Source organism: Stigmatopora nigra, chromosome 17, assembly GCF_051989575.1.
Source record: "Stigmatopora nigra isolate UIUO_SnigA chromosome 17, RoL_Snig_1.1, whole genome shotgun sequence".
In the NCBI taxonomy this organism is placed as follows: Eukaryota; Metazoa; Chordata; class Actinopteri; order Syngnathiformes; family Syngnathidae; genus Stigmatopora; species Stigmatopora nigra.
The window spans coordinates 1,155,330-1,183,074 of record NC_135524.1 but is presented as its reverse complement, the minus strand read 5'-3'; the positions used below and the strand labels follow the sequence as shown (position 1 = coordinate 1,183,074).

Genomic DNA, 27,745 nt, shown 5'->3' with positions numbered 1-27,745 from the left:
TTGACCACAATAGACTTGTAATCTAATTATGCATATGAATGATAACATTTAATAGACCAAAAAGTTTGCTGGGAGAACTTTAAACTAGTTGAAGGTGATGTCAACCATTTTCTTTATAATTAATGTTTATTTTTCCTTCAACCGTAGGAATGTTATGCTTGCACCTATTATGACGTCATATATTCAGCTACATATTAATACGTCCTCTTTTCTGATGATTGACAAGATACACTCCTTAAGGTAAGACATTTTCAGCTTTTTAAGTCAACTTGGACAATATGAAATAGGAAAGTGTTATCCTTTTTTTGGGGCCGCCCATCTTCCAACACTAATAAGAATTATTAGAAATTATGTATTGTCATTCTGACAATATAGTTCTATATAATTTGACAATTTCTCTCGTATAAGCCTGCCCCATTCACAATTTTCACCCAAGTGCAACTTCTACTGTACTCAGTAGATGGTGCTAGAGTAATTTTAGGATTATTAATGTTCTAACATCAACTGGCTGCAAATATATCAATTGCAAATGTTTTATATGTACTTTTTTGCAAGTATTTGATATAATACAGTATATTTTGTATTAGATTTTTGTATACAGCCCATTTTAATTAATCCATCGTTGCCTTATTACGTGTTTTGAGGAGTATTTAATACCCATAATGCATATCTTTCGAATTTGTGTGTGTTGATTGAGCTTTGAGGTGTTGGTATATTTAATTATATGATTTTTCAAAAGGATGTGTGTAGTTTGGGGGGGTGTTTTGAGGCGAGCAAGTGCATTTGTGTGTGTGATTAAATCAAGGCAGTCTGGTCGAATGTGTGTGTGTGTATTGGACAATTACTGAAGATTGATATAATGTGGCGTTTGTGTAAATGAGATGAGGTGCGAGCTTGTGGGCGTGTTTCACCCGCTGCTTTTTGCGTTATAACATCCAACACCCGCTTACATGGATGCAAATGACGGCACATTGTTAAAAATACTGTCAAATGCAAATGTGTGACTTAAAAATCATGTATATTGGGATAGTTTTACGGTATTGGAAATAGATGGATATATTTTCAGCATGTTTATAAGTACAACTTCCCTGGTTTAGTCATTTTTCCCCTTAATAAATACACTCAAATAGCATCAGACCGGATGTAAATACTTAAAATAATACTTTTCCCGTCCCTTAATACTGAGTCACAGACACGCAAAATAAAAGCAACATTTTTTTCTTCCATTCACTTGCACTCATTTCACTTCTACACACACATACATGTATGAGCACAGATCCGACACCCCCCAGACAGACCCACACACTCCTTTCATTATAGAGATGCTGGCAGATACATGCTGGGATTCTCCATTGTGTTCACTATGAGCCTGTGGGATGGGGATCACTAATTAATATCTAACCGACGTCCACCTCGGAGTACTATAAAGGGGGGGGGGGGGGGGTGTCGGAGTACAGATGGGGGGGTGGGGGGGGGTAAGAAAGAGGGGTGGCACTGTACACTGTAAAAATAAAAAGGGAATAAAGGGACAAAATTACAGTTGTGGCCATCTGAATGCTTTTCAATGGACAAAGAAACACATAGATAATCAATATATAGTAATGTATGAATGTATAATCATTATATAGTCATAGATAAGTGGTCAACATAATAAATAAGTAGTAGTAATGAAAGTATTGATTAGGTTCGAGGTGCAGAGGTGCTTGGGAGATGTATGGTGGTGTTTTTTGGGAAGAAACTGTCCTGGAGTTTGTTTGTCTTGGCTGTTATGGATCGGTAGCGCCGTCTAGAGGGAAAGAGGTTGAAGTGGTGGATGCCAGGGTGTGTATTGACCTTTTTAATATTATTTCTATATTTATTATATTGTAGATGCTGGTCAGGGTAAGTAGGGGACAGTTGATGATCTTTATGGGTTGACTATCTTCCAATTTTGAATGATACTTCCTTAAAATAATGAGCAAAACTGTCCCCAAGAAGAAGACTAACCTAAGTAAATTGTCAGCAGTACATACAATAATATTTTTTACCGGAATATACTCGAAAATTTAAAGTGAGTGCAGATGTGACAGCCTACTTTTTAGTTTTTTTTGGTGATGTTTAATGGTGGATTGGATTTAGAAAAAGCATGGAAGCCATGTATAATGAGCTTTTGTGGCCTCCCACCCCTACTGTGCAATCTGTTTAATCCAGTACTAGATTGTACATTGCAGTATATGTCAATCTAGCTTGTCTCTTATTTGTTTTTAACATACTGACATACTTTTAAGGGCCGGCTTAGTAAAGACTTTAGGGAATTTTATCTGGCGGGATGAAGACGTAAGAGTGACATTGATGAGGATTTTTAGGAGGGTTAATAAAGTATAATATTGGAGTTTTTTGGGCCTAAGTAGCGTTTTTGTGGGAAGGCGTTAACTCAATTTCATGTTGGATATTAGATATAATATTTTTAGTATATTTTTTTTAATCTGGATTAAAATAACTGGATCAAAATATATTCCAGTTTTATAGATCTGAAACTGTTTATTTGAGCTTTTCTTGTTCTTAGTAAGGGAAAATGTATTTTAATCATTTGTTTTTAGTAGATTTTTCTTTTAATCCGGATTAAAATAACTGGATCAAAAGCTCTAAATATTCCATTTTTATAGATCTAAAACTGTTTATTTGAGCTTTGTTTGTTCTTAGTAAGGAAAATATAATTTAATCATTTGTTTTTAATTTCAAAAGTAAACAAAATAATGTTTAATTCTGTTCAATAACAGAAAAAAATCTATATTAATAAAGAAATAACTAAAAACACAAAATTGGAATGAAAAATGAATTTATTGATTTAAAAAGGAACAGGATCAGGAACTATAATATACCTCTAAAATATTCATTGGTATTCTCGGGCCGCACCAAGTGATGCGGTGGGCCACTTTTGGCCCCCGAACCACCTTTTTGACACCGTAGAGATTTTGTGTGTGCAAGTGTGTGAATTGGGTTGAGGAGAATAGCACTATTCTATCTTGGAGACACCTGCCATTGTATTTTAGTTTTTAATGAGCTCTCGAGCTGCATGCATTATTTCAGCATAGCCAGCAAAGGAAATGTGCTTTTTTTGCATTTTATTTCGATTTTCTGCTTCCAAAGTGAAATAGGGTTTTGTGATTATAAAAGGGGGTGTCGGGGCTGATTTGGTTTGTGTGTGTATGCGTTCAAGCATGTGTGTGTGCTTGCACCCCGCTGGCCTCCTTTCATGGCTTTAGAAAGGTTAGATTCCTCAGGGAAGCTGCATTCCTCTTTCCTTCCTTTGCTTTTTATCTTTAAATTATTTCTTCTTCTATGGTCAATTACCCAAATTTGAACTGTAAAGAAAATACACATATATACACATATACACACATATACACACATATACACACATATACACACATATACTCACATATACACACATATACACACATATACACACATATACACACATATATACACATATATACACATATATACACATATATACACATATATACACATATAAATACATACACATACATATATACATGTCACCTTTTTATTTATAGCCCAAAAATCCGCCACTTAAATATCCAACTTAAAGCACTATGCCACTAAAAGATGATGTCATCACCACTTCTCAGTGATGTCATCAATCCCAGTCCATCATATTTTTACGATAAGTGAATCTCCACATAATTACCTTATACATATTCATCTTTTTCCCTCCTCTCCCACTCACCATACCATCATTTAAATTCCAATCCCGACCATTTCTTCTTATTTCTACCACTTTTTTAATACACCCTCTTTCTGCCCTTATCGGTATTGTCTCCACACCAGGGTTGGGGGTGCCGGTGCTACTTTTATTTTTTTTCATTTTGGCCGGCACTGTGGGTGGGTGGGGTTTATCTGCAATTGGGCAGAACTCTCCCAGGCTTGTTTCTGTTCACATTAAAGCGCCCCCAAGCCGACCCCCCTCTCTCTCTCTCTCTGTCTCTCTTGCACCACTCCCATCCATCTATCCATCCATCCTCCCACACTCTCTCTCTCCCTTTCTCTCTCTCCCTCCCTCTGGTCCACCCTCCCCCCACCCCAACCCCAACCCAACCCACACGCCTTTCACAAGCAAGCAATGAGGTAATCCCTAGCAGCCGCGTGAAGTGCAGCAAGTGCGGCGAGAGCGAGCGAGAACGCCACAACGCCAACCGGCGGCGCGATGTCAGGATCACCTAAAGCCACCGCTTCCCATCACTTTCCCCATGTTCTCCTCTGACAGAGATCCTTCGCCGTTAACCATTTTGGAGACCTTTCCTTAGTCAGGGTAGGGGGTGGGGGGTCACTACTACTATGTGGAGGGTTTTTTTAGGCTAGGCCGAGTAGGGGTGGGACAGGATTTTTTTTTGCCTAGAGGCTTTATATTGTCCAGGCTTTTGGGAGGTGGGGGTGACGGAAGAAAGCCCCAAAATAGGAGGACGCCGGTGGGGGAAAGGTGCAGAGACCCACCATGACGGAAAGGTGCAGTTTGTGGAGTGCCTTGTCGGCCGCGGCGTGCTGTTTCTACCGGGGATCTTTCATGCAGGTGCAGGTCAGTGTGGGTTGCGTGTTTCTTGCGTGTTTCTTGCGTGTTGGGGTGAACATGTGATGGAGTTCTGCGTGGGGGTCCTGGGATAAGCCGGGGATGTTTAAATGAATTGAATTCAATGCTTTTATTGCCATTTTTCAAGTATTATCATGTAAAATGATTGAAGTTTTCATCATGTAGTACATAAATAACAACAAGAAGCAGGCAAATGAATAAGAAATACATAGATAAGTCATTAAAGTTGTTCTGGCTGGAGTCCAGGAGGAGTTTTATGGTTTTGGGGGTGTTTAGCGCCAAGTTTTTGAGTTTATGGGAGCAATAACAAACAAATGAACATATAGTTAATCAATATATAGGAATGATAAATGAATAAGTGCTAAGTAGTAATAGATAAGTGGTTGGAGTAATAAATAAGTTGTGGAAGTAGTTGTAATGAGTGGTTTTAGGTGTAGAACTAGAGTTGAGTATGTTGACAGTCAATGGGAAGAAATTGGGACTGTTTGTCTTGGCTGTTATGGCTCAGTAGCGCCTTCCAGAAGGCAGCAGGTTGAAGTGGTGCAAGTCGAGATAGTCAAATATAATATTTTATTTAGACTATTAGTTCCTTTTTATAAAAGTACTTTTTAGTACTCCTCCAACCTGCTTGTATTATAACTCTACCGACTTTAGTTTTCACCTGCTTTGCTTTAAATGAGCTCAACGCCATTATGTTCAATTTAATCAATGCGCTACTGGCGTACGATTCCCAGCATAACAGCGCTTGAAGTGGCTGCATTAATTAGTTAACAAAGTCTTTCCCAGTTAAGTGGCAGCCTCTCGATTCTAAGTGAACAATAATTGGCTAAATTCTTCCAACATGGGCTTGTTTTCAAACACTGACATTTAATTCCTACGCCTTAATTCATTGTCATTAAACATAAATTGCCAACCAAAATTGCATCTACATTTCATATTTTTAATTACATATGTATCATTTTATCCATTCCTTAATTCTAAATATTCAATATTGCCTTAAAACTGACATTTATGAAACATTTCCCAACAATTGCAATGATTTATCCCACTTTGCAACAACAATTCATCTTAAAAACCCTACTTTTTTAGACTTTTACCCTATTTTAACATGATAGTCATATTCCAAAATTGCAGTCAATTCCATTCCTAGTACAAAAATGAATGTACAAATCCAAGTAATGGCGTATCCCCTGCTCATCAGCTGTATCAGTGCAAAGAGATTAAGTTTGATCCCTCTGGTCTAGACTGCACTATTCACATTTTGTACAAACATACCCACACACACATCCACACACATTGCCGGGTCATTGTGTTTTTCACATAACCAGTGCCTCCAGCACGTCTCTGTAACTGGGACAATGTAACTACCCCCTGGACCCAGTGACAGTGACATCCCCCCACACACATACACACACTCCCATACACACACATTCACATATGCATAGTTAAGCTAACCCTCCCCTCCAGTTTGATTGTTTTTGAAGTTAATGGCGTTTCTACTCCACAAGCCACTTTCTCCTCCTTTGCGTCTGCCTCCAAGGCGCTGCTGGCTCGATTCCCTGTGGACCAAAGCGGCATGTGGCGTCTGTGACGTTGGCCAAGTCGGCAGCCGGTCACTCTGTCCTTTAGCATTCCTCTGGTTAAATATATATACTGTGCTTTGCAGGATTGTGTCCAAAAAATGTCTTAAAAATGGCTAGTAGGGTAATTTGCTAAGCTCTTTCGTGGATTCTCATTAATATTAAGCTGAGCAATTTGGATTGCCTTTTATATGGTGGCAGCGTCCCTACTTCTGGTGTCTAGTGTACTGCGTTTAATGTGTTTTTTTTTATCCTCTCCAATTGGCGTAAGAGGGGATTTTTTTTCAACCATCTGCATTGCTTTAGTTTTTGCAGTTTCCGCCCCACCATTAATGAATACAGTATATATGATATATTTTGTTATTGTACCTGTACAATGACAATACATAGTATATATATACACTATATATAGTATATATTGTCATTGTACATGTACAATGATAATATACATTATATATTGTCATTGTACCTGGACAATGACAATATATATTATATACTATATATAGTATATATTGTTATAGTACCTGTACAATGACAGTAGATAGTATATATGTACTATATATAGTATATATTGTCATTGTACAGTTACAATGACAATATATATTATATACTACACATAGTATATATTGTTATAGTACCTGTGCAATGACAGTATATAGTATATATAGTATTCATTGTTATTGTACCTGAACAATGACAATATATAGTATATATTGTTTTTGTACCTGTACAATGACAATATATATACTATATATACTATATATATTGTCATTGTCCAGGTACAATGATAATATATAGTATATATTATCATTATACCTGTACAATGACAATATATACTATATATACTATATATTGTCATTGTACAGGTACAATGACAATATATAGTATATATAGTATATATTGTTATTGTACCGGTACAATGATATAGTGGCTTCCACTTGTGAGTTTCAGCGTGGATTTTCACATTTTTTATAAACTTACAAAAACAATTTAATTAACAAAAAAGCATAATTATAGTTAAGATGCGATACTCGAGGGATGACTGTACATTAAAGGCAAGGGTTGTCTTTGTGGGGGTAACCCAAGAGCCAACTGGTATGCTTGAGCATTGAAATATTGGCCATGTAATCCCCCTCCTCTTATCTGTCTCTCTCCACCTCGTTGTCTCTCCTCCCTTCCCCTCCCCAAAACAGCTTTCCATCATAAATCCTCTCTTGGTGTGCCGACCTGCCACACCCTGGAGGCCCGTGGTGGTGTGAAGGGCAGCTGCGCCACACTTCATTTGCATGTACATGTCTGTGTCCACATCCTCATTAGTGCACTTGCTTTGGGTTTTTTTTGTGGGAATTCATTAGGTGACTGTCAGTAACCGGCGTTTGATTGGAAGAGTTACAATGGTGGAGTTTGGGCATTGGTTAAAAAGTGATTGGTTGAGGTTTGTGTTATTGATTTATCGTTTTGGGCTTCAGAGGCTTTGTTAGAGGAAGATGCTCTTTGATTTGGGCATGTGTCTTTGCAGTGGAGTGAGATCAAAGACGGAGAAAATGAAGCGTACTGAAGAAATATGTGGATTGGTTGGAAATGTGCTGAGTTTTTGGGACACGTTTTTTGCTAACTTGTAGTTTAATTTAAGTGGTTTTCACCATTGAAATCTCATACCTGTCAATGTAGACACTTTTCCAGTATTTTTTTTTTTTTTTTATCATTTCAAATTGTGTTTTTTATGGGATTTTTTTGAAGTTTTTTTGGGGGGTAAAACTGATCTGGTTTTATGAGTAAATATGTGGCCTATTGCTTTTTAATGGGTTTTTTGACGCTTAATAAGGGGAATTGCAATCATTAATAAGGGGAGCAATTGGCCGAGGTTGCCAGATATGATTAGGAGTGAGTTGTTGGATGTATTTTGCACCATTTTCCATCTGTAACATACTAATATCATTCATTCACAAACAAACATGCAGTAGACTTGGATATGATGTCACTTTCTAGTTAAAAAACTGTATAATATATTAAAATCCACCAAATTTGAAGTTGCAAGGGTTAACATAACCTTCCATCCCTCCATTTTTGTCCACTTTAGGGTCTTAGTCTCCTATATACTCCATCCTTACTATCTTCCAATGTACTACCGTAGACTCAAACTCAAAATATGAATGTATCCTCAACCCATATGCAAATTTTTGGGTTGTTAGCTAACCCATAAACGTTAATGAGCACGACTGCAAAACAGAAAAATGGCTGAAGAAAATATTCATGCACACGCCGACCTTTTAAAATGGCGTCGTCGAGATATATGCATTTTATATACTTTGAAACTGCCAAGCGTGTGTCTTAACTCTAAATGAATTAAACATGAGTTTTATTGCATAACCTACAAAAGAAATAAATAAAGTTGTGTAAAAATAACTAGTACTTTTTTAGCATTCATCTGTGGATGACTACTTCATTAATAGTACTCGGACTATAAACATATTATTCGGATAAAAGGAAAGAATAAGCAGTTTTATTTGACTTGTATTTGGTTTATTTAATAAGAAATAATAATAAAAGACTATTTAGATGTGGCTTAAATGTACATATGTTAGATTAAACACAAAAATTCCGGTTAAGGCAATCCCAGAGGTCAAAATTGACAAAAAAAGATGAAAAATAATAGCAAAACTGATACAAAAAGCGACAGAAAACATCACATTTATTGAGTTAACCATATTTTCACGACTATCTGGCGCACCACATTTAAATGCGCACCCTCAAGTCATTTTTTCTGAGTCAAAAGTGATGCCATTTTATTCTTAGCAATTTATTTTGGCCTCCAAATGGTCCTGAAATTATTTATACTCAAGTTTGATATTATATTGGATGCTTATTGTCAGGAAATATTGTTAATGGCGTCCCAAGCATGGTGTTGTGATTCCTAGCTTGAGGATAGGATTAGCACGCTCTCTCCACCTAAGCGCCCTTGTGTTATCACCTAACATGATTAAGGAAAGCTTCACATTAGAATCACAAAAAAAAACCCTAACAAATGCCGCCACTGCCGCCTCGGGATGAGGATTATTTCAAGTATTTGCTTTGGAGAGACTGATGGAAAATGGCGTCCCAGTCAAACTGACAGAAATGTCCTCTCTCTCTCTCACTCTCCGATTTGAGTGGGGAAACTCATTAGAAATATGGACTTGGTTTTATGGGATGGATTTGCACGTGCTTGTAAAATATTAACGAGGTCTTGATGGGTTTGTCTGGTCGTTTTTTTGTGTGCTGTGTATCGTCGGGGGGGTGCTGAAGCCTAAGAGGAGGGAGATAACCCGAATTTGTAGTTAGCCGATCGTCGGGCACAATGAGATTTAAAGAAATAATATTAATAATCATATTTGAAGATTATATAGGGGTAAATAGTCGAGCATGTATGTTTTGGGGGTGTTGGTGGAAACTGGAGTACCCGGAGAAAACCCATAAAAGCCCAGGGAGAACATTCAAACTCCACACAGAAAAAATGGAGCTATTAGGGATTGAACCCTGATCTTAGAACTGCGAGGCGGATGTGCTAATATTATTTTCACCTTAATCGAAATTATTAATCATTACAATTACTACTAATTGCTGATTTGTAGTTTATATTTAGATGATACTTTTTGTTGTAGTGTATTTTAGCTTTTGGAATTTAATAACATTTAAATTGCAGATTTTTTTAGGGTAAATTTATAGAAGAAAAATAAATGTTGTGAATTTTCATGAGAATTTAAGCCAAATGGGTTGAATTGCCAAACAATACGTATAAAAACTACATGTTAGTGGTCATTTAGATTTAAAAAATGAATTATTTATCTTATTATACTCCAATCTAAAGCTCTTTCGAGGCTTGTAACATGTTTTAATATGTTTGGGAAAGCAAAAATTCTCCAAATTATTATGTGTTTGAGTTCTGGACAAAAAAAAAACAAAATGTGAGGCCACTTGTAAGATTGAAATGCATGATTTAACTGAATGAACAAACCCGAGTCTGTCCAAGCTTCTTAGTGTGATTTGCCACAAACAGCTGAGAATGCCAACACTTGTTTTTTACACGCTTTCTTTGAAGAACACACCCGCGTGTGCATACATTGACGCGGGGGGAACGTGGACATTCCAAAATGCACAGACGCCTATGCATGTTGAGTTTTCAGTTCGCCATTAGCGGATATGTTGTTTAAAATTTTGCCTAATCGACATATATTAAGCTAAATAATTCATTTTTTAATCTAAATAACCCCCCATTTGGCTTAATTTCTCCTCATTTCCATCCACACAACAGTTATTATCCACACTTGTGCTAAAACTAGTCTTCCCTAAACCAAAATCAGCAAAAAACAAGAGTACCCTGATAAAATCTAATCATATTTTTCCCCTTCCGCCATCATAAAACATATCTAATCGAAGAATATGACACTAGTTTACCATCATCTCTCTCCCTCACACGTGAAATCTCGGAAAGCATCCCGCCAACAACGCCATTCACATCCGGCCAATGACATCATGCGCTAAAAAAAGCCGAGGTAGAAGCAAAGAGTGGGCGTCGGCTTGTGCAAAAACCAGACAGCTGCTTCCTAACGGCACACCGCCGGCTAATTTCCCAAGAGCATCTCCCTTTTTTGCGGGGGGGTGTCGAGTATCTCTCATGGGAGTGTTTACTCCGACACCCCTTCGCACGCAGAATAATCACTTTCTTGCCCCGCCCCCTTTAAAAGCTCCCACAAGGTGCGTTTATGTCAAGGGAAGAGTCCCGGCTCCATCACCGTCGCCATGACGACCAGCTGCTAACAATTGGGAGACAACACCCATTTTTTCCCCAACCCCCTTTTTTGCTCACTTTGGGGCGTATATTTTGTGGGAGGAGCTTACTTAAGGGGGTGTGGGAGTAGCTATCGAGAGGATGAGAGCTTAATATGCGGTCAGAACCGGTAGGAACGTGGTTCGAGTCAACCAATGGCGAGGCTCCTTGCTTCATGGGCGATGACATCATCGGGGACCAATAGGAGGGCATTTTTTTTTCTTTTTTTTGTACAGTAGTGATAAAAATTAACTGATATGCATTGAAGGTAGTGTAGGTTCAATTTATATTCATTTTTTCTTACATATCAGGCATTTTTGCTCGTTTTTTTGGCTCATTTCCCTTCACTTGTCATTGTTTGCGTACTTGAGGTGTGTCAAGTTTCATGATTGGTCGATAGGTCATCGTGTAATGTCGGAGGAAAGTGTGTTTGGGGGCGTGTCTGTGGTTATTTTTGCGGATATTTATGACCTTCGATCTTGATGAGAATTTGCATCATTGCTTGGATGCTTGGACGTTTGGTCGCCGGACGTTTGGTCGCCGGACGTTTGGTCGCCGGACGTTTGGTCGCCGGACGTTTGGTCGCCGGACGTTTGGTCGCCGGACGTTTGGTCGCCGGACGTTTGGCCACCGGTCAAATGTACTTAGATATTAAACAGTACTTAGTACTATATATATATATATATATATATATATATATTTTTTTTTATATGGAAGCCATTTATATCTATCTATTTATAAACTTTGTAATTCCATAATTCTATATGAATTAGGATACAAGTTACCATAGCAAAACAATAATAATACTTATCTTGGCATTTGTTTGTTGCTATAAAATAAGAAACAGGTCCAATATTATTGTAAGAAATGTATTCAGACCAATTGAAAAGCTTATTTGTGATAAATGTCTGCATTTAAGGAAACAAAAGCACCACAATTGCCTTTAGAGGACACACTACAATCAGTCATTTTCATCTCCTCCGTGCGTCACGTTTGCGTCTTGCTAATGGAACCGGATAATGCTTTCGTGGCTGAGTATACATTGCTAAGTGATAGAGAATCATTGGATGGTTGAAAAGCAGGCCAGTTAGAGCAGGATGCTTGAAAACATTCTGTCAGCAAAGGACAATTTGCAAATAGAAAAGAAGTGAGACTTGCGCTGAAGTGATGACGACCGAGAAGGTGACGATCCAGATGATGATAAGTCGCTGTGATAAACTGCTGAAGTGGCTTCCAGGAGATAAAATTGACTTCCTTAACATGCATTTACATACTTCCTGGCTATAAATTGATAAGACAAACAGATACACAAAGAGCAAATTTGACAAGAACATATACATTTTTTATGACGCCATATGTTATGAACTGCATACCTGTCTAGTCCTTGTATTTTTTATCATTGTAAATTGCGTACAAGGTATAACATTTTTTAAAAAGGTTTTTTAAGTAGTTTTTTGTGAAACTGATCTCGTTTTCAGCCATTTTGGCTCTAATTTGGATCATTTCGGTCACTAGTGGCAGAAAAAATGGCTAATATTGTCATACTTTAAGCATTATATGTGCACGATATAGCGCGTCAGCAAGCAATGTACCCAACCAATGTTAGCGTTATACAACGACATCTACAATTTTTTTAATTTAGTGCATACTTATTGGTCAATTTTAGACTTAAATGAGTAATTATGTGCTACATTGCATTTGTACATTTTTTTAATCGCTTAATACGAGTAATTGCAATCATTAATAAGGGGAGTAATTGGCCAAATTTTTGGAAATACAGTATATGTACTATAAATGACCATAAAAGAAGTATCTCCAAGCATTCAACAGCAATACACACACTCAATGTGTGTTCCCCTCTGGCTAAGTTGAAATAAGATGATAGTATCAAACATTATTGTGTACATCGAGTACAGCGGGTGGCCAAGTCCGGTCCTCCAGTCCCTGATTTAGTAGATAGTCAATGTTCTCAGATATCATATCTGATTTTGTGCTCTAAACTGCTGAAAAGTGCTGAGCAAGGTTTGTAGTAAAACACTTAGATGGAATGAGACACCATAATGATGCTCTCAACCTGCTGGATTATCCTTGCCAGTTCACACCATTGCACATGATAGAGCAGTGTACACATGGGGCACATTAACCTCTCTTCTTCACACACACACACAAACACACACACACGTATATGACTTCCTGAGGGCAGTGCACCAGCTGGGTTGTTCGATGTTACCATAGAAACCACATCCGAAGGTGTGGCAGTACTTGTAGTGCAAAATAGTGTGTGTGAATGTGAGATTGGGATCATGAATCATTTTTTGTTGTTGTTTTTGTACAATTACATTTTAAGATTTGGGATTTTGAAGTTGCTTAGCAATTGTTGTGCTTGTGTGGGTTGCATGAAGGATGGAGGCTATGGGTGTCAAAGTGGCGGCCCGCGGGCCAAATTTGGACCGCTGCATGATTTTGGGCGGCCGAAGAAAGTTAATCACTTTGTGTTTTATTATCAAATTAGAATGAATATTATAGATGTATAGGGAATATTTCCTGATTTTTTTTACCCTTTTTAAATCAATAATTGCAATTTTTTAAAATTGTATTTGTTTTCTTGTGTTTTTAATTCAAAAGTCAGTTTTGAAAAATAGTTTTAGATCTATAACAAACTGAATATTTAGGGCTTTTAATCCAGTTCTTTAATGTGATTTTTTTAAATATATCTAAATATTATATCTAAAATTATTCCTCTTTCCCCTTTAGTTTTTCACTGTAAATAAACATACTTGTAAAAATGCTATCTTTACTCCTTAAAAGGTTAAAATTGAATATAAATGCAATATTTGCCCTCTTTTCTGATTTAAAAAAATATTTTAAAAAATGTTAAAAATTCACTACATAACAATTTTTGCTATTAAAGGCTCAAATAGAAGACTTGTACTAATTTTAATATCCAAAAATGATATATTCAGATTAAGAGCTGGCTCAAACTGCTTTAAGTGAAAATCCTTTTATTGTGTGGTTTTCCATTGGGTGACACGTATTATACATTTAGATCAATTTAGCGCATCATCCACACGAGTATGTGTTTGTGAGTGACCACGATTATAGCAGCTATTAAACTAATCTGCATTGAAATTAGGTTAGTGCACGCTATCCCATGTGCTACACAGAAACATGATGTCGTTAAACGCGCCTTATCGCTAATAAGCATTCGTACCGCATTCCAATGTGGGTGTGCGCTGACTACAGATGGTGTCGTACATGCGCAATTCGGGTTACAAAAGTTCGTAGCCTGGTGTTTTTTTACTGTTTTATGTCGTTTCTGATCAACGTAAGGATCAATGGGAGTTGATTTAATGGTCGCTATGCATCATTTTTATGTGAGGGTGAGATGGATCCAATTGGCAGCAAGGTCAGCCTCGGGGATTGATATGTAAAAAGTATTGGGTCGGGGGGGTGGGGGGTGGAGGTCGACGCGGAGGCCTTCGGGTAGCCCGTGTCATCGTATATCTTTTGGTTTTGATGACATGCACGGACACACTCGTGTCTCAACCACGTTAAAGTGTCATTAAAGTGCCGATCAGTGTCTGTTGCCGGGCAGATTAGAGATACGAGGGCAGTGATGTATAAGATTTGTGGAGCGATCGAGGAAAAAATGTGAAATGTCTGCCGGGAAATTTAGTAGAAAAGCAGACACTTGTGGTTTTTATACGTGGAGCGTGTAATATATTGAAGAGGGATAGGCTCCAGCACCCCCACGGCCTTTGTGAGGATAATCGGTACAGAATTTGAAGGGTAAATCTTATAAAAGAACAAGCAGTAGAACACAAATACGTAACCCAATACATTTTTTTACAGTTAAAATAGGGAGGGCAATTTTTTATTGATATACTTTTCAACATATCAAATAATAATGATAATTTATGACTCCATTTGCCATACAAATGAATATGTATCTTTAAAAAGACATAAATCAAACCTGCCTAGTTGCTGTAGACAATCTACCTTAACTAGCTATGGTGGAGTCACTATTTGTCACATCTTCAGCTGTCAATCAATACTTGAAGCCAGTTACACTGACTGACAGCTCGACAGCAAAGTTGCAAGTACTCTGGACGCAACATAGTATTTACCTGCTGAGCTACCTTGAGATAATATCACCCTTTTTCACTCTGTGTGTGTATTTGTGTGGGTTTGTGTGTACAGTAGAAGGTCGGCTTTTATTTTTAGACTCTTATAGTCTCCTATTCCGCCTCCATTTTGGTCATTTTATTGGTTTATGTTGCGGATTGTATTGCTTTTTTTCCAGTTTTTTCATGAGCTTGACTGACAATCCTTTTAATCCTCAAAAAATGTATTTATAGATGTTTTTTTTTGCATGTTTGTTTTCATTTATGGACTCAATTAGGAAGCACATCTGCAAGGGAAATTTGGCTATGTCCCATATTTGAGAGCTTTATTTGGATCTGGACCAAAATCTACTTTGGATTGGCTCGGACCGCAAAATATTATTATTATGGTATGCAAATGTGGTAGAAAAGTTAGGAGATAAAAATTTGATGAGGCTAGAGTCGTTCATTTTTATAACGATTGTCCTCATTAAGTTGAAGCTCATTCTGGGTGACTTTTTTTAGTGGGCAGATGGTCACTTTCCAATTTTTGGTGACATATTAATCGATATTTACGTTTTTTTCCCCCTAATTCTGCATTTTTTCCCATTATTTTCAATATTCCGTAAGCATAACATTTCAGTCTTTCACTTTTCACTTTTTATCATGTTCCAAAAGTACCCTCCATCTTTATTCCGAGGTCAATCCGTCTTTGATGTACTTCACCCTTCGTTATTCCAGTACTCATGTGACTTTAAAAGTATTATACCCGTGCGAACCAGTCGCCACGTATCAGTAGAAGTCAGGCTACCAGCTACAAAAGGATTAAAAGACTGGAAAGCAGTGATACTGGACACGTACGTGCAAATACCGCAGTCGGCCTCGTAGTAATGGGAGACGTGGCGTGCTCTTAACGCCGTAATCCCACTCGCTATCTCCCAAAAAGAGGTGGAGCTAGTGGAGTAACTGAGCATTGGGGATTTACACTGGGATTCCCCCAGACTCTCCCAAAGCTTTCTCCTCCTTTCCACCCAGTAGCCATTCCAGCGCTTTGGCGTTACTATGACAACAAGGTAGGAGGCAAGCCCAGAAAAACTGAAAAAATTAGTGAGGCTTGTATGAGAGAAATTGTCAAATACGACGATTTTTAAGGCCATTTTAAGGGTGCGTCTTATATGAGAGAAATTATCAAATCCAACGATTTTAAGTCTATTTTAAGGGTGCATCTTATATGAGAGAAATAGTCAAATCTAACGATTTTTAAGGCCATTTTAAGGGTGCGACTTATATGAGAGAAACTATCAAAACCAACGATTTTAAGGCAATTTTATGTGTGCGACTGACACGAGAGAAATTGTCAAATACAACGATTTTCAGGCCATTTTAAGGGTGCGACTTATATAAGAGAAACTATCAAATCCAACGATTTTAAAGGGCATTTAAAGGGTGCGACTTATATAAGAGAAACTATCAAATCCAACGATTTTTAAGGCCATTTTAACGGTGCGACTTATATAAGAGAAACTATCAAATCCAACGATTTTTAAGGCCATTTTAACCCTTAAAATTCGCATTAGCATTATTTCTTAACATTATTTTCTCACCAAAATTTTGCATTGATAATTCCAATCTCCTCCATTAAATCATCTACGCTACTCATCACTTTCCCCCCCATATTTTATCTCCCACATTTCCCCTTCTTTTGACCTTCCACATCCCCAAAGTCTACCCTAAGTGTCCCGTTACTCCATTTCCAATTCCCCCCATCAGCATCCATACACAAACACTAGTCCATTGTTCAGGAAACCATTCATTTTCCTCTTGGTTTCCACGGAGACCAGCAGCCCAAGCAATAAGAGCACACTTGACCCTACCGCGTTCTTATTGGCCCTCCACGCTTTCACTTCAAATCTAATCTAGGGATAGAAAACCTCCGAGGTGATATTCCTCTACGTACCCCCCCCTCAGGACGGACAGGGTCGAAGACATCGGGAAGTAAATAATTTCATCTCGCGTTGACCTGGGGAAGGGAGCATCGATTTTTTTTTTTTTTTCGTCCCTCGCGGTCTTCTCGTATTACCGTCACGGACTGAAACAAACAAGTATTTTTTTTTTTTTAGGGCTAGGGCCTTAGGCTCCTATATAAAATATTTGGAGTATTTCTGAAAAAGTAGCCAGACATATTTCATTTTTTTTGGTGGTGTTTGTTAGCTAGAAGGTCTTTAAAGGTAAATAAGCATGAAAATGCTTGGCGGAATTTATTTTCATGTATTATAAGTGGGTTTTTCCCCCCTGAGGACGATGGCTTATTTGTGGGCTTTGAAATGGGAAAACATGATCCTCTTGTTTGTGTTTTTTTGTGTGTTTTGAGTCATTGAATGGCTAGTGAAGTAGTGGTTTGTACATGAGAACAATAAAAGATTACGTGGGATGATTTTCTTAACCTTGGTAATCAGGTCAGGGTCAATTGGATTGGCGTGTCTCTGTATTTGTTTGTACACAAAAGATTTGAAGTAATGTATTGTTTCCACCAGTAATGAAAAGCGCACATTGTCGATTCAGTTTGATATATATATATTTTTTTTTCTCAGCAAAAGTACTTTAAGACTAGGCCGGAAAAAAATACTCTTAGTAGTAGTCTAGTAGTAGTCTTATCTTATCTATATCTTACTTATCAATGTTGACTACCACTTATTTAATATGTTGACTACTACTTATTTATTGCATTGACTACTACTTTATTTTTTGGATGGACTACTACTTATTTATAATGTTGACTACTACTTATTGTATGGACTACTTCTTATTTATGATGTTAACTACTACTTATTTATAATGTTGACTACCACTTATTCATTGTTGACTACTACTTATTTATTGAATGCCCTACTACTTATTTATAATGTTGACTACTACTTATTTATTGTCTTGACTACTACTTATTTATTGTGTTGACTACTACTTATTTATAATCTCAACTGCTACCTTTTTAGTTATCCTGACCTATGTACTTATTTATTGATTGTGTATTTATTATCGTATATATTATGATTATCTGTTCTTTTGTTCTTAAATTAATTTGTTCTTTCTCTTCTGCCCTTTTTGTGCTTCAGTTCTCCAAAGACAAATACCTGCTGGAGTCTCCTCCCGAGAAACTGCGCAAGGAATTGGAAGAAGAGCTGAAACTAAGTCCGGCTGACATCCGGAGCCATGGCTGGTACCATGGACACATCCCCAGAGAGGTTTGCATTCAGTTTTACCCTAAAAAAAAACAGCAAAAAAACCCCACTTATCTCAGGAATTATTCCTCTTTAAAAGCTAATGCTATCATTTTATATAGTATGATATCCTAACCATCAGTATACAGTTTTTCCTTGAATTACTCACATGAGTGTAGCCTTCAAATATGTAAATAATGTGAGAGAACCATTCGAAAAACTTGTTTTTACTGCCTTCTGTTGGTGGGGATGTGCAGTTACAGTCTGTTAATGGCAACTATTGTTTGCTCTTTTGTATCCAAACCCACAAGAGAAGTAAATCTATCTTTGTGTTTAGGTTTCCGAGACTTTGGTGCAGCATCACGGCGACTTCCTGGTTCGCGACTCTTTGATCAATATGAGCGATTACGTGCTGACCTGTCGATGGGACAACCAAGTCTTGCACTTTAAGATCAGCAAAGTCTTGGTTAAATGCAGCGACACCAAGGTACAACCTTTAATACAATTTTAACTACATTAGATTAGATTAGATAACTTTATTTATCCTGTATTCGGGAAATTTCATTGTCACAGTAGCAAGAGAGTGAGAATACAGACACAGAAAAATACATTTTAGACATAAATAAATAGGTTATAAGTTAATAAACAAGAGCACAAATAACAGCAACAGACAGACAGATAAATAATAAATACACCTAATAAATAAGTAGTCAACATAAGTGAGTATGAAAGTGCTGAAAAAAACTGTAAACAAACAAAAGAATGGATAAATAACCATAATAAATAATGATAATATATACATAGTCAATAAATAACAATCAATAGAGAAGTAGTAAACATAATAAATAAATAGGTAGCATTAAATATTATAAATAGGAAGTCAATGCAATAAATAAGTAGTCAACATAATTTGTTTTTTCCCCTTATTTAATTAATTATAAAGTTTTTTAAAATATTTGTTATTTTTATTATTATTATTCATTGATTTATTATGTTATTGACTACTTATTTATTAGATGATTATTTAAGGGTTTGCCTGTTTGTTTATTGTTGTTATTTGTGCACTTTCCTACTTATTTATTCCTTATTTATTGATTATTTATTGGTCTGTCTTATTTCTTGTTATTTATGAAGTTTTAAGGCTCATAATATTTGAAAAATGGCACCAAAAACATTCAATCAACTACTAATTTCAAATAATTAGGTCAAGATGCAATTTATACACTTAAATTAATAAGCTAAAAATGAAATACGAATATGTCTACATGCATTTTTTAATGTTATCTAATTCTCCATTTCTTCCATATTGTGTAAACTAGGTTCAATACGTCCTGGAGTCCGAGAGCTTCGAATCAGTCCAGGAACTAGTCCGCTACTACGCCAGCCAACGCAAAGCCATCTCGCCATCCAGCGGCGTCCACATCTACTGTCCAATAAGCCGGACCCTCCCACTCCGCTACTTAGAAGCCACCTTCGCCCTATCCGGCGGCAAGCACGGCTGCGCCTACTCGCCGTCCAATCAGAGGGGAGCTTACATCAAGAGGCGGAGCGTCACCATGACGGACGGGCTGACTGCCGAGAAGATGATGCCTCATAGGTGAGTTTGAGCCAAGATGGACGTCGTTTTGGTCCCTTACGTGACATTTTATGGCTTCTTGTTACACCGTCAGTGACTCGGACAGCCCGAGTCCGGTCGACGCGGCGCCGGAAACGCCGCCGCCGCCGCAACTTTTGCCCAAATTCAGGTGGCGTGTGGATTATGTTTGTGTTTGACGCACAAGTGTGTAGTTGGTGTGCACTTGACACTTTCCTTCGTTTTCCTTCACTTGGTGATCACAAACCCCACCCACTTGTCACAAATAGTCCAAAAAATGTTTTTACACAAAGATAATTCATAAATTTTAAATTATTCTAGTCATTTTCTGGGTAGTTATCTAAATTTCGCCATTGAAAAGCATGTTATTCACTAAAAAATCAGTGGGTTGGACCATTTTAGATATAATATTTAGATTTGTTTAAGAGATCATTAAAAGAACTGAATATTTAGGTTTTTTAATCTAAAACAATGTTTATTTTAGCTTTTTTAAAATATATTTTTAGGCCTTTTTAGATGTAATGTTTGGATATTTGTTTTAAAAATTGTATTCAAAGAAATAAATCAAAAACCCTAAGTTTAAATTTGATTTTTGAACTAAAAACACAGAAAAACATGCATGAAAAATTGCAATTATTAATTTAAAAGGGGGAAAATCAGGAAATTTAATATACATCTATACTTTTCATTTTAATTTGATCCTAAAACAGAAAGTCAGCACTAATGATTGACTTTCCCGGACCACACAATATGATACAGCGGGCCAGATTTAGCCCGCGGGCCGCCACTTTGAAACCAGTGCTTTAAAGGAACAACTTGCTAATTCAAATATTCCAAAACAACGACATCACTATGCGGCGGCAGCAAAAACAAGTTCTCTTTGTCCTAATTGAAAAACAAATGTCGTCTGTTGCTCTATTTTCCAAACATTTAAACAGATTAACCGCATCTACATCTACTTTAATGATGTATTTTAATCCAAAATATCACCATTTTAAGTCACTAACAAATAACCACCTCAACCACTTTATAATTTTACCAACTTGCACTCTTCTTTTGATATTTTCCTCCCTAATAAGCACCCGTAACGTCACCCCCGTTTACCTTTACCAAAACATAAATTCCTTAATGACGGCATCAAACCTTTTCCACTATACTGCAGTCCTTCCACCATCCACCACCACAAAGACGCCATGAGGAACTGCGCCATGAGCATGGACCAAATTCAGGAATACCGCTGCCCTTTGTCACCTGTGGGGGAGACCCCCATGTCACCTGCTTATTGCGCAAGTAAGCCACACCCCCTCAAACTTTTTACTCCGCCCCTAAAATACAAGATTTACCGCTCCTATACCCACTAATCTTCTCCTCTCTCCAGTTGCTAGGCAGAGAACCCACTCAGGAGGGCGTGTCCTAGCCGTGGTGCCAGCCTCCCCCGTCCCACGCCGTTCCAGCGACCCCCAGCTTAGCCCCTCCTCCAGCGGCAACCCCGTTGAACGCCCAACTCTCGGCTCGCACTCGGCACACTCGTCTCCCGCGCACCACCCGGCTTTCCAGTCGTATTCTTCGGAAAACGCGGGTAGTTACTGCGATCTCAGGCCTTGCCCGGCAACCGGACCCCCTAAACCCCCCAGCAAAAGCTACGCGGAGCGGTCGCGGGTGGACGAAGGTGTGAGGGAGGACGGAGACGGGATGTGCAGCTCTCCACAGGTGGAGACGTCGTCCTTGTTCCGACCATCCAGGTAAAAAAAACTCTTAAAATCTTGAATTCAAACTGTACTACCCCCAAAAAACCCATAACAATGCACTTGTCCTAACATTGCTAATTATAAATAGCAATGATGATGCTAATAATCAGCATAAATGAGGCAATGAACCCCAATTTTATTTTAATTAAGGGTTTTTCAGAGGGTTCAGATTGTGTATTTGGGTAAAAAAATGTTTAGTAAGTTTTTATTCCCTATTTTAATGGTGGGATTTTTCTCTTGTAGGTTTGAGTCTTGTATCATGGCCGCCGACAATAAACCTCTGGAGAAGTCGGTCCTGAAAAGGGTGAAGGAACTCCTCGCCGAAGTGGACGCGAGGACGGCGGCTAAACATATTACCTTGGTGGACTGCACGGTAAGACAAAAAAACAACGCATATTTCTTATTTACAGAAGTCGGGTGAAGTTTTTGTATTGACGAGAAAGACGGGTATTAGATGGCTATCTTCTTGTTTGGGACAGATTGCAAGAATACTCAGTGTCAACCCAGAGATGCAAAGGATTATGGGAGTGTCCTCAGGCTTGGAGTTGCTCACGTTACCTCACGGACACCAGCTGAGGCTTGACCTACTGGAAAGGTACACTGTCTTCCATTTGAATCAATTGACCCTTCATTCATTCATTAAAAACACTGGTCAAGGAATGTAGACAAATGTTGTTTATTGTGGCATTTCTACATTCTTTTTTTATGACAGATAATTTGTAAGTGTATACATGCATGTATACATGCATGTATACATGCATGTATACATGCATGTATCCATGCATGTATATATACATACATGCATGTATGTATATATACATGCATGCATGTATACATGCATGCATGTATACATGCATGCACGTGTATGCATGTTTGTACATACATGCATGTATGTGTGTATGCATGTATGTGTGTATGCATGTATGTATACATGCATGTATGTATACTACATGCATGTATACATGCATGTGTGTATACTACATGCATGTATACATACATGTATGTATACATACATGCATGCATGTATACATGCATGTATGTATGTATACATGCATGTATACATGCATGTGTGTATACTACATGCATGTATACATGCATGTGTGTATACTACATGCATGTATACATACATGTATGTATACTACATGCATGTATACATGCATGTAGTATACATGCATGTATGTATACTACATGCATGTATACATGCATGTATGTATACTACATGCATGTATACATGCATGTAGTATACATGCATGTATGTACACTGCATGCATGTATACATACATGTATTCATTCATTAAAAACACAAGTCGACAAATGTAGACATAAAATGTTGTTTATTGTGGCATTCTCCATTCTATGACAAATAATTTGCATGTGTATACATACATGTATACATCTATGTATACATACGTGTATGTATACATAGATGTATGTTTACATACATGTATGTATGTTTACATACATGTATGAATGTTTACATACATGTATGTATGTATACATACATACATACATACATGTATGTATACATACATGTATGTATGTATGTATACATACATGTATGTATGTATGTATACATACATGCATGTATGTATGTATACATACATGTATGTATGTATGTATGTATACATACATGTATGTATGTATGTATACATACATGTATGTATGTATACATACATGTATGTATGTATGTATGTATACATACATACATGTATGTATGTATACATACATACATACATGTATGTATGTATACATACATACATACATGTATGTATGTATACATACATACATGTATGTATGTATACATACATACATACATACATGTATGTATACATACATGTATGTATGTATACATACATACATACATACATGTATGTATGTATGTATGTATGTATGTATGTATGTATGTATACATACATACATACATGTATGTATACATACATGTATGTATGTATGTATGTATGTATACATACATGTATGTATGTATGTATGTATGTATACATACATACATGTATGTATGTATACATACATACATGTATGTATGTATACATACATACATGTATGTATGTATGTATACATACATACATGTATGTATGTATACATACATGTATGTATGTATACATACATACATACATACATGTATGTATACATACATACATACATAGATACATGTATGTATACATACATACATACATACATACATACATACATACATTGTATGTATACATACATGTATGTATGTATACATACATGTATGTATACATACATGTATGTATGTATACATACATACATGTATGTATACATACATGTATGTATGTATACATACATACATGTATGTATACATACATACATGTATGTATACATACATACATACATGAATGTATGTATGCATACATACATACATGTATGCATACATACATACATGTATGTATACATACATACATGTATGTATACATACATACATGTATGTATACATGCATACACGTATGTATACATACATACATACATGTATACATAAATACATGTATGTGTGATGCACTCAGGTTCTACACCATGTCCATCATGATGGCCGTGGACCTGCTGGGCTGCACGGGAAACACGGAAGAGCGTGCAGCGTTGCTCCACAAGACCATCCAACTGGCGGCCGAGCTGAAAAGCAATCTGGGTAACATGTTCGGCTTTGCCGCCGTGATGAGGGCCTTGGAGCTTCCGCAGGTAACGTCATCACATCTCCTCAGTCACCTTCCAGCACTTTCCAGGGTGCGTTGCCATACCTTTTAGTATTTTCCAGATATCTCGCCTGGAGCAGACGTGGGTGACTTTACGCCAGAGACACACGGAAGGCGCCATTCTCTACGAGAAGAAATTAAAACCATTCCTGAAGAATCTGAATGACGGAAAAGGTCGGTATTTACGTCACATGATAGTGTCCAGCACTTACCATGTCCTCACTGACGTTTTGGTTTGATTTCCAGAGTCCAACGTGGTTTCCGGTACTTGTTTCCCTCACGTCATTCCCGTCTTGTCTCTGCTGGAGCGAGGATTGGCCGTCGGGGAGGTGCTGGAGCCGTGGGAGAGTGCCGAGGCCGGCGTGGACGTGGTCATGCACCACCTGGAGGCGGCTCGGACCGTGGCGCATCATGGTGGACTCTACAAAAGCAACGTGGAGAGCAAATTGCAGGGTGAGGACTCGTGCCGATAGCCGCATCGAACTGTGTTCAGAGTAGAAGTCGTATTTGTTGCTGTGATTAGGAATTGATTGGTCGCCAGATTGATCACCGGGCCATTAAACCTGTTAACCCTGCTTAATCAGTGTGCCTAATTAGATTGAGGATAAAAAGTGTTCCTATAGGGTTTGATTTCATCTTGTTTGTATACTGTTTAATTTTAAGGCATTTTTACTGATGAATAAAAAATAATGTTTTACATTTGAGTTTGTCATTATGTTGTAGAGTTATAGAAAATATAATTGTGATATAGTTTGAAATCAAAATTTATAGAAGACCTAAAAAGTCAAACACATGCTGAATTTGAAGTGTTTTACATTTTCATATATTACCACACACACAAAAGAAACGTATTTTCAGAACTATAAGGCGCACTTTAGTCTGTAATTTTCTCCAAAATAGACAGGGCGCCTTATAATCCAGTGTGCTTCATATATGGAAAAGAAATTAAAATGTCATTCATTGACAGTGCGCCTTATAGTCCTGAAAATACGGTACCAGTTGAAGTTAGCTGGGGAAAATAGGAAGCCAATTTAAAAGGGGTCAAACCAAAAAAATATCAGAATTAAGACTTTAAATGAACGCTAATGATATATATTTTACCAAAAAACATTTACGAAACCATTTTAAATGTTTTAAAATAATTAAAACAAGGTGATTCTGACCTGTATTGTTCATCATTCTCTTCTCTTTTTTCCTCCAGGCTTCCAAGTTCGAAGCGACATCCAAGAAATCTTCCAAACAGAGTTCCAGATGCGTCTTTTATGGGGCTGCCGTGGTTCCGAGGGGAACCAACTGGAGCGCTACGAAAAATTTGACAAAGTCCTCACCGCTCTTTCCCACAAACTGGAACCACCAGTTCGCCACAGTGAGCTATAGCCGCCATATTCCCAAACCAAGACATTTTTTTTGCATCTGCACTTACCATTCCCAAGCATGGCCCAAAAAAATGAAGTACATGGACGGATTTGGGCGGGTCAACCAGGAAAGGCAGCTACAAGTCGGACTAAACCCTGAAAAAAAGGGAGATAAGAATTGCAATTTGACTTTTTTGATCCAGGCACATACATAAATTCTTCCCTGTTGTCATAGTAATGGCTGCAAATATCCTAATTCGATCATAATGTACATTTTTGTGCGTGTCTGTCGGGGTTTTTCAAGTGTGGAGATTGTCAGGACATTCCTTTATTTCTTATTTATTTTGGGAAGGATTTTCATCCATTCAGGGGATTCAAAAATGATCTTTCAGTCCCTTAAAAATGTGTTACACTTGCATTAAAAATGAAGTAAAAGTGAAATTTGGGAGAATTATTCCAAGGGCTGTGTACGAAATATTATACTAAAAGTGAGGCAAAGTTGATTTAAAACTTCCCCATGTGATTTACTGTTAGTTTTCTTACAATATAAATGTTAACAAGGACAAGATTGGAAAAAATAGCAGTTATTTGACCATTAAAATGTTTAAAAATTGCATACTTACTGTTTTTGTGATGCCATTTTTGGGGATGAGAAATGGAAAAAAATGCCATTTTTTTCTTTAACCTGCAAATCTGAAAACAAGAAAAAATATTTAAAAATCTGTAATGCCCATCATAAAAAATTATATTAAAATTGATCCCAAAATGAACTTTCTGTGAAAAGAATCATCTAAAAAGACACAATTTTGACCCACTTAATAAAAAAAAAACCCACTGCCAGCCTCTAAATTATAAGAAATAATAATAAAACCTAAAACATTTATTTTTAATTCGCATTATCCTAAAGTTGCCACTAATATTGTTCAACAGACAAAACCCAAAAGGTGTGTTTGTCACTTTTAGTGTCATACAACTGTACAAAAAACTGCGATCCCTTTTGTAGCCCGCAGAGGGCAGCATTTCTTCACACAAGCTCCTTAATTGTAATGCATCCCACGGTGAAATATACTGTGAATCCTACTGGTTTAGGTCTCTTATCTACTCTTACTGATGGTGGAAGAAGTTTCTGTTTATTCTCGTTTGGGATTCTAAACATGACGGTCTTAAAAGGCAAATGGACAAGATTTTTGTTGTTTTGCTTTTCTTTCTTTTTCTACATGATGTATATAGTATTTCACTCCTTTTCCAATAAAAATGCTTGTGTCACAGATCTGTTTGGAAATTAATCGGAAACAATTTAAATTCATTTTACCCCTTTTACTCAACGACAACTTTCTCCAATCAATCAATTCTATACAAATATAAAATATATTTACATACCTAAATTGCCAGGACGACCATCGACATCAGCGGCAACAATAGACCAGAATCCCAGCCCTTTTCTTGACAGTATTTCTTAACCTGAAAAGATAGAAATAACCAAACGTTAGACACAAAAACTTGACATTTTTCTACACAAACTGTGAAAATTTAAGGTCATGCCAACATAAATTGTCAAAATTATTAGCCTACGAACTGAGGTCAAACATTTTGGAACACCCTGTACATTGTCATTTTTTATTTTAGGCTGTTTACTTTTTTTTGTATTATTTTGTATTATTTTTTTATTTTTTTGTATGTATATATTTTTTAGTATTATTTTCTAATTTTTGTAGTATTCCGTATATATTTTTTATTTTTCAGTATTATTTCATATTTTTTATGTACTATTTCATATTATTATTTATTTTTTAGTATTATTTCGTTTTTTTGAACTATTTTGTATCATTTTTATTATATTATTTCATATTTTTTGGGTATTATTTCGTATTATTTTTTTGATTTATTTTGTATTATTAATATATTTTTTTCTTTTTTTTTGTTCTCAAAATGAAAAATGACCCCCATTTAACTAACATCAGTAACTGATAACATCTCCAATGGCGTCTGTGATGAATCAAAAAAAGACACAAGCGAGCATAAT

The 27,745-nt window shown here is 36.9% G+C and overlaps 1 protein-coding gene across 5 annotated transcripts; it reads left to right on the top strand.

Annotated features, from left to right (window-relative positions):
* Nucleotides 1-135: 135 nt before the first annotated feature.
* On the top strand, nt 136-26,424 carry sh2d3ca (SH2 domain containing 3Ca). 5 transcript variants are annotated; one of them, XM_077737913.1, is made up of 13 exons: nt 136-240; nt 18,195-18,323; nt 18,637-18,786; nt 19,619-19,896; nt 19,970-20,044; nt 21,056-21,183; nt 21,272-21,635; nt 21,885-22,014; nt 22,121-22,236; nt 24,182-24,353; nt 24,430-24,541; nt 24,614-24,820; nt 25,569-26,424. In XM_077737913.1, exons 3-13 carry the CDS (start codon nt 18,697-18,699, stop codon nt 25,742-25,744), a joined length of 1,848 nt encoding a protein of 615 aa, XP_077594039.1. In that variant the 5' UTR covers nt 136-240; nt 18,195-18,323; nt 18,637-18,696; the 3' UTR covers nt 25,745-26,424. The 5 variants fall into 5 exon arrangements, with proteins under 5 accessions (XP_077594039.1, XP_077594036.1, XP_077594035.1 ...); XM_077737910.1 differs by lacking the exon at nt 136-240 and adding an exon at nt 4,131-4,573; XM_077737909.1 differs by lacking the exon at nt 136-240 and adding an exon at nt 4,131-4,579.
* The last annotated feature ends 1,321 nt before the right edge of the window (nt 26,425-27,745 follow it).

Bases quoted from the DNA above. Each gene is read 5' to 3' on its own strand.
- sh2d3ca (XM_077737909.1), top strand. From the start codon at position 4,499: ATGACGGAAAGGTGCAGTTTGTGGAGTGCCTTGTCGGCCGCGGCGTGC. The intron at 18,324-18,636 runs GTTTGCATTCAG...CTTTGTGTTTAG, and splicing joins ATGGACACATCCCCAGAGAG to GTTTCCGAGACTTTGGTGCA. The intron at 22,237-24,181 runs GTACACTGTCTT...TGATGCACTCAG, and splicing joins AGGCTTGACCTACTGGAAAG to GTTCTACACCATGTCCATCA.